The 7,498-nt window shown below is 43.0% G+C and overlaps 1 protein-coding gene across 1 annotated transcript; it reads right to left on the bottom strand.

The window, feature by feature from the left end:
• Positions 1–2,983: 2,983 nt before the first annotated feature.
• LOC118801212 lies at positions 2,984–3,916 on the bottom strand. Its single transcript, XM_036561392.1, has one exon. The coding sequence runs from the start codon at positions 3,914–3,916 to the stop codon at positions 2,984–2,986; it is 933 nt and encodes a 310-aa protein (XP_036417285.1).
• Between the last annotated feature and the right edge of the window lie 3,582 nt (positions 3,917–7,498).

The raw sequence follows: 7,498 nt of genomic DNA on the forward strand, positions 1-7,498 counted from the left end.
AGAGACTGACCACATTAATAAACCTGGAATCATCAGCATCTTCCTCTGGACTGTCCACTTTAATCAAGTCAAGTCAAGTCAAGTCAAATTTATTTGTATAGCGCTTTTTACAACTGATGTTGTCACGAAGCAGCTTCACAGAAATCCATTAAAGACAAAGTTTTAACATGAAATGTAAATCCTCCAGGTGAGCAAGCCAGGGGCGACAGTGGCAAGGAAAAACTCCCTCAGAGCTGAGGAAGAAACCTTGGGAGGAACCAAGGCTCACAAGGGGGGACCCATCCTCCTCTGGTCAAACTACCTACAAAATTATTATACTACTAATATTAATAGTAGTAATAGTAGTAGTAGTAGTAGTAGTAATAGTAATAGTAGTAGTAGTTAGAAGTCCATGAAAACTTCAGTGTAGAGTGGGAGTGGGCAGCTAGTCCAAGTCAAGTGGCGGCAACTGGGGCGTGGGCAACTGGTCTGAAGTGGATAGCAGGAGAGCTCCACAGACAATCATCCATCAGTGTCCGTCCAGCGGGTGGGCAGTCGTTTACTCGGAAAAAGGAAGGGAGATGGAATTAGTTTTATTTTGTTTGAGTGTATGTAAAACAGAGAATGTGAACATTTCCAGAGTGTGGCTAATGATTCCGGTAAATCTGACTATAACAGCTTAACTAAAAGGAGAGAACCAAAAGGGCACACAGACACGGGAGCACCCTGAAACAATCTGGCATCCCTCCGCTCCACCGTCCACAAACCTGAGTGATCGCGTGCGAGCGGCGGGACAACAGCACCAGCGTCTCAGTTTACTATAATTCCCTGTGTCCATGGACCCCTGGATCTGCTGCCTTTATCTAAGGGGGAACATTAACTACCAAAAGCTAAACTAAACAAGTGAGTTTTCAGCCTAGATTTGAAGATTGCGACTGAGTCCCGAACATTTTCTGGAAGATCATTCCAGAGTTTGGGGGCTTTATAAGAAAAGGCTCTTCCCCCAGATGAAACCTTCTGAATTTTGGGAACTATTAAAAAGCCAGCACTCTGTGATCTGAGTAATCGTGGTGGCTCATAATGGGAAATAAGGTCTTGCAGGTACTCAGGAGCCCATGTAGGGCTTTATACGTCAATAAAAGAATTTTGTAATCGATACGGAATTTAACAGGCAGCCAATGGAGTGATGATAGAACTGGACTGATACGATCAAACTTTCTAGTTTTAGTGAGAACCCTGGCTGCAGCATTTTGAACTAGTTGAAGTTTACTTAAATTCTTGCTGGTGCATCCTGACAGTAGTGCATTACAATAGTCTAGCCTTGAAGTAATAAAGGCATGTACTAATGTTTCTGCATCGTGCAGCGATAAGGCATTTCTTATTCTGACGATATTGCGAAGGTGTAAAAAAGCTGTCCTAGTGATGCTGCCTATGTGTTGATCAAATGATAAATCTGGATCAATTATGATGCCAAGATTTTTTGCTGCTGAACCACGTATAACTGGAAAGTCAGCGAGATTTAAAATTAAATCTGGTAATTTATTTCTTGCCACTTTTGGACCCAGAAGGAGAACCTGTTTTGTTACTGTTTAGAAGGAGGAAGTTATGTAACATCCAACCTTTCACATCTCTTACACAGTCCTCTATTTTCTTTAACCTGTATTTGTCATCAGGCTTGGCTGATATGTACAATTGCATATCGTCTGCATAACAATGAAAGTTAATGCCATGGCTACTTATAACTGTGATAACATTCTGTTAAGTAAGATTTGAACCACGACAGGGCTGTCCCTGTGATTCCAACCATTTTTTCTATCCTTTCTAGGAGAATATTGTGGTCTATCGTATCGAAAGCTGCGCTGAGGTCAAGTAATACCAACAGGGATATGTAGCCTTGATCAGAGGCAAGAAGAAGATCATTTGTTATCTTAACTAGAGCTGTCTCAGTGCTGTGATGTGGCCTGAATCCAGATTGGAATTTCTCAAATATGTAGTTCTTATGTAGATATGAACTAAGTTGTTGGGCTACAGCTTTTTCTAAGATCTTAGATATAAATGGTAGGTTAGAAATAGGCCTGTAATTAGACAATACGCTAGTGTCAAGGTTTGGTTTCTTGATCAGAGGCTTAATAACTGCTAGTTTAAAAGCTCTGGGTACATGGCCCAGGCTAAGGGACGAGTTTACTATAGTTAAAAGAGGATTAATGATAATTGGTAATACTTCTTTGAGTAATTTTGAGGGGATTGCATCGAGTGTGCAGGTTGTGCAATTTGCAGAGGAGATAATCTTCTCTAGTTCTAACTGTGGTAGTGGGTAGAAAGTTTCCAGCCTTTCCTCTGCAACTACGTTATGTTTTATATCAGCCACATCAGATGACAGCCAAGTTGGATTTAATACTGTGGGTTGAATTTGTTGTCTAATATTTTCAATTTTATTATTAAAAAGTCCATAAAAACTTCACTGGTGAGAGTCGCCGGAATTTGTGGTTCAGTGCCTGCCTGATTTTTTGTAATTCTGGAAATCACACTAGACAGTACTCTAGGATTATATTTATTATTCTCGATCAGCGAGGCCAGATATGCTGAGCGAGCTTTAGTGAGAGCATTTCTATACTCTATAAGGCTTTCCTTCCAGGCAAAGTGGAACACTTCTAGCTTGGCTGATCGCCATTTCCTCTCTAGTTTCCGTACTGTTTGTTTTAAGGTACGGGTTTTATCATCGTACCATGGGGCGAGCTTTTTCTGTCTTATCCTTTTGATTTTAAGTGGCGCCACATTTTCTAAAGTAGATCGGAAGGTATTTTCTAAATAGTCGGTTAGTACATCTAGCTCCATTGGGTCTGATGGAGTGGAGACTAGGGTTGTTAGTTCTGGGAGGTTTTCTATGAATTGCAGGGACAAAGACACAGTCTCAATACAGTGGATCCTAGGTGACGCCTCAAGGCGGTTCGCAGACGGTCGGTTTAGCCTGTCTGTCTGCGGCCCTGGTCCCGGCTCTGGATTGTCAGCAGCTGTTTACACTACTCTGCCGACTAACTAAAAGACTATGTGCTATGCTGCAAGAAAGTAAGGCAGCACCCTCCCGCGTGGGGTGGACACCATCCCTACCTATAAGACCAGACTTGCCCTCGAAATGTAACCAATTATCTATAAAGCCCACTTGATTTTCTGAACACCACTTGGACATCCAGCAGTTTAACGCTGAGAGTCTGCTGTAGGCTTCAGCGCCGCGCCGCATTGGGATGGGACCAGAGCAGATTACGGCATCGGACATCGTCTGGGCCAGTTTAATCACCTCTCTAATATTACCCTTAGTTACCTCAGACTGCCGCAGACGAATATCATTGGCCCCTACATGGATGACTATCCTCGAATATCTCTCATTAGCTAACAGTCTAAGGTTGCAACTAATGTCCGGCGCTCTGGCTCCCGGTAAACAGCTAACTGTTACTGCTGGCGCCCCTAAAGGAGTAGCTAATTTCACGTGTCGAACGATCGAGTCTCCTATAACCAGAGCACTTTTAACAGGCTCCTCAGCGGGTGCTTCGCTGAGCGGGGCAAACCTGTTTGACACGTGAATCGGAGGAGCGCGGTGTTCTGGTGGGCTAGCTTTGGCCTCAGCGTTAGCATTAGCCTTAGCTTTCCGGCTATGTCGCCGAGACGTCACCCATTCACCCCGCAGTGAGGGCTCTAACGCCGGAGTCGAGGGGGTGCTGACTCTCCCTAAGGCACCCAGTGCTGCTAGTGGTGAATCTCGCTGTCTGTCCCTTAATAAATCCTGGATGCGCACCTCTAGCTGGTCCACCTTATCCACCAGGGAGCTAACTAGCTGGCACTTAGCACAAACACAGCCACTATCATTATCGCTAGAGGTGGAAAAGGGGATTAAACTAAACATGCCACACTCTGAGCAGGCAAAGAAACCAGCAGTAGCCATGGTATTGCAGGAACTTACCGTTTTTGGTTGATTTAGGAACTTAGCAGAAAGATAGCGCCGGAGCGGCGGGTCAGCAGTCTGTGCGTCGTCTCAGATCGCCAGGGGGCCAGGGCTGAGTGGTCTCACTACAGCGTAATCAAACTGTTCATTACATTGATAACATACAGAGGGTGCTGGCAACCAGTTACTTATACTCTGTTCAACATACTGTGCATTTAGAGAGATTTGTATGTTGTATTTTTTTAATTATAACATTTTTACTTGTACTTTAAGTGAGTAAAGCACGCTATTGTCAGCTAATTTCCATTTTAGTCATTAACATTTAGTTCCTACTCTAATTTTGTGTTAATTTTACTCATTAACTGCTTTACTGTAGCTCACTCCTCTCACTTATGGGGTTTTATTTTAGACCAAAAGGACCCTAAAGGAGAAGAATAGAGCCGTACACACTTCCTGTGCTGATAGATGCTGAGTGTACTAAGAATTTCCACTTCCACTGCAGTTCTGTATTATGAATTACAGTATTAATATATTGCTTCTGTAATATAATGGCTACCCGCCATGTGCACTACGCAACACTGTTTTTAGTCCGTCAAAGTCCACATGTGGCGGGGTTAGAGTTGTGGAAGTGCATTTCGACAGACACTAGCATTTCAGCAGTAGGAAAGATTAGCAAAGACAGACGTGACACTGTCAATACATGAGTTGATATAACTCATTATAGCTGAGGTGGATGTGTTTGTGTGAGAGTCTGTAGTGGCTTCAGAGCAGAACATACTCCAATGAGTGTTCTGAAACTGATGCTGTAGAGAGGAGACGCCCCCTCTGGCCACACTTTAACAGTCTTTGTAGATGTTTTCACATGTTTGATACTTGGGGAGCAGAAACAATGAGACGTGATCAGATTGACCCAGGTGTGGGGTGGCAGCCTTGTATGAGTCTGCAATGTTTGTGTAGACATGATCTAGAGCAGAAGTCACTAATAGGCAAACCGCGGTCAGAGTCCGAATCCACACCCTGTCCCATGTGGCCCTGGACCTATAACCGATAAACTATGGAGAATTATTTAATTTCGACAGGGTGGTCCTATTTTAATCAGGGTAACTTTTCTGTCCTCGAGACTCGAGTGATTTCACATGGTGCGCTCTAAAAAGAGAAATTGTACTTTATTTGATTTCACATTGATATACCTACTAGGCTATTTCAGTATACAGTATATGGCACTGAATCATGATGCAAATTAGACATTATGATGTTCCGGACCTTTGCTTGAGGAAATTTTCTCTAACTGGACCTTAATGAATTTTAATTAAAGACCCCATGCAGCAATATTCATATTTCAACTCTTTAATGACATTGTAATTCAGAAGATCTTCTATCCATATCTTGTATAATCTGGTAGGTTTCTATATCAATATTCAGTCCCCTGTGTACCTGCATTTCATTTATTTATCTAGCTCAGACTCACTAACTGCACATACAGAATGTGTACAGTACAACAGTACATATAGTTTTATTTCATAACTTATTACTGTACAACTGTACATTGGAAATAGTGCACTACAGTGTATATTGTGTATATGTGTATATATTTAGATTATATATTTCCTCTTTTTTTGTAAATAAATTTTCACTCACCTTGCACCTGTGTAAATGTGAAGTGACAATAAACATGATTTGATTTTGATTGATTTGATTTGATTTGAGTCTGTACTGGATCAGCCTGAGTGCAGTACATTTGTAGATCTTTTCAAATCAAGCTAAAAGCAGCAGATGAAGAACAGAGAACTGCAGGGAAACCTGCTGATTTTGTTTTGTCTTCTGTTCATCTGCCCTCAGTCTGTACATGGAAATGTACACTGACAAAGCCTGATTAAGGAGGCTGTCAGTCTAATGACGTGAACTCAGTGCGCAGTAGCTTCAGCTCACATGTAGCAATATCATTATTTCCCTCTTCACGACTTGTAATTCAGAGGATCCAGTGGTGTTAGAGAGAAGAATGTTCACAGGACAAAACATGTCGGGTTCTGAACATTTTTATTTAACACAGGGGGCGATAGAGGCAATTTTTCGAAAACGCTATTCATTCTGCCCATAGAGAAATGGAGCTCAGACCCGGAGTTCCTAATATGGGCATAAGAGCATAGAGCCGACTACAAACTGACGTCACGACTACGGTGGTCTATTATTCCATCTCTAGCAGGAACAATTATCTAGGAACCAAAAAAGAGCGCACTGTTTCACAGTGGCGGAGACAAAGCGCACACTACGCCGCTCAATGCTCAATTCCTATTTGTAGTCGCCACATCGCTTCGCTCCTTATTTGCATAAAGTTATGCCGCGTCCCAAATCACAAACTCCTGTACTTCACATACTACACTAATGAGTGCACTCCTAATGGTATATGCGCTATTTTTACACACTATATAGTGTGCGAGTATGTGGTTTGGGGCGCGTCCTTAAACTCAACTTTGTGGCGTCGCCGACTCCGCCCACTTTGCGCAGACAACCAGTGAACTTGTAGAGAGGAGAATGTCCTCTGAGTTTCTCAAAAGCTAGAGGGCGCTCCCGAGCGAGTCCAAAATAAATGAGTTCATATGGAGAAAAATCATAGTTTATCAATGCTTCAACATTTTAATGTAAAAGAATCCATTCATTTCCAGAACACTGAACAGCATAAAACATTTTAACACTGCTGTTATATTTTAAGAGCTTTTAAACTCGAGTTATAGGAGTTTAAAAACAGCGCCTCATGTATGTTCATGATGTCAGTGAGCGCGAACAGCCAATGAGCTGCTCTGCTCGCCAACCAATCAGCACTCACTAGCAGTAAAGCCCGCCTTCTGCTGCCCAAAACCCTTTTGCTGTAGAAAAAAGGAAACATACAGGTGAGATTTCTATTTTTTTTAGTGAAATTCATCATTCTACCTTCTAAAATTAAAGAAACGTTCTGGGCGAGAGATTAGAAACTATTTTAACTTTTTGTCTTTAGCCGCTGAGCTCCAGTCACTCCCATTCACTGAGGACTCACTCACGGGCGCCCTCTGCTGTTCCGTAGTCCTGTTTTTGATATAACGGAGGAAATAGGAAGCGGCCAGGCTCCTCATAAACGGCCTCTGACCCAGCTTCGCTCCTTATTTGCATAACGTTACGCCGCGTCCCAAACCACACACTTCTGTACTTCACGTACTACACTAATTGCGGTTTGGGACGCGGCGTTAAACTTCGCTCAAACTTCGTTGTAGTCCAGAGTCGCAGTTCCTCCGTTTTGTTCGCCAAAGGCCGAACATTGGCGGGAGAAACGCTGGTAGCCGATGTCCGGTGGGGGTTAAACCTTGGCTGAGCCCGTAGTCCGCCTCTCGATATTCCCGAGGGAATTCCAGAGCGCTAAAAACTGCGGTGCTGCAGGAACAACACTGTTCAGCAGGAACCGCCGCCTGTATGAGACGCTCACCTTCAGTTCGGGAGGAGAAGAGTGAAGAACAAAAGGCTGAAATGGCGGCAAATAATGATCATTCAGCGCCGCCATCTTGGTCTTAGTTCAGGATAATTAGCCAGAATAACTTCATGATGTTTAGATAC

This window comes from Colossoma macropomum, unplaced genomic scaffold (assembly GCF_904425465.1).
Source record: "Colossoma macropomum unplaced genomic scaffold, Colossoma_macropomum, whole genome shotgun sequence".
In the NCBI taxonomy this organism is placed as follows: Eukaryota; Metazoa; Chordata; class Actinopteri; order Characiformes; family Serrasalmidae; genus Colossoma; species Colossoma macropomum.

Excerpts from the sequence above, each read along its gene's own strand:
- LOC118801212 (XM_036561392.1), bottom strand. The coding sequence starts at position 3,916 with ATGGCTACTGCTGGTTTCTTTGCCTGCTCAGAGTGTGGCATGTTTAGT.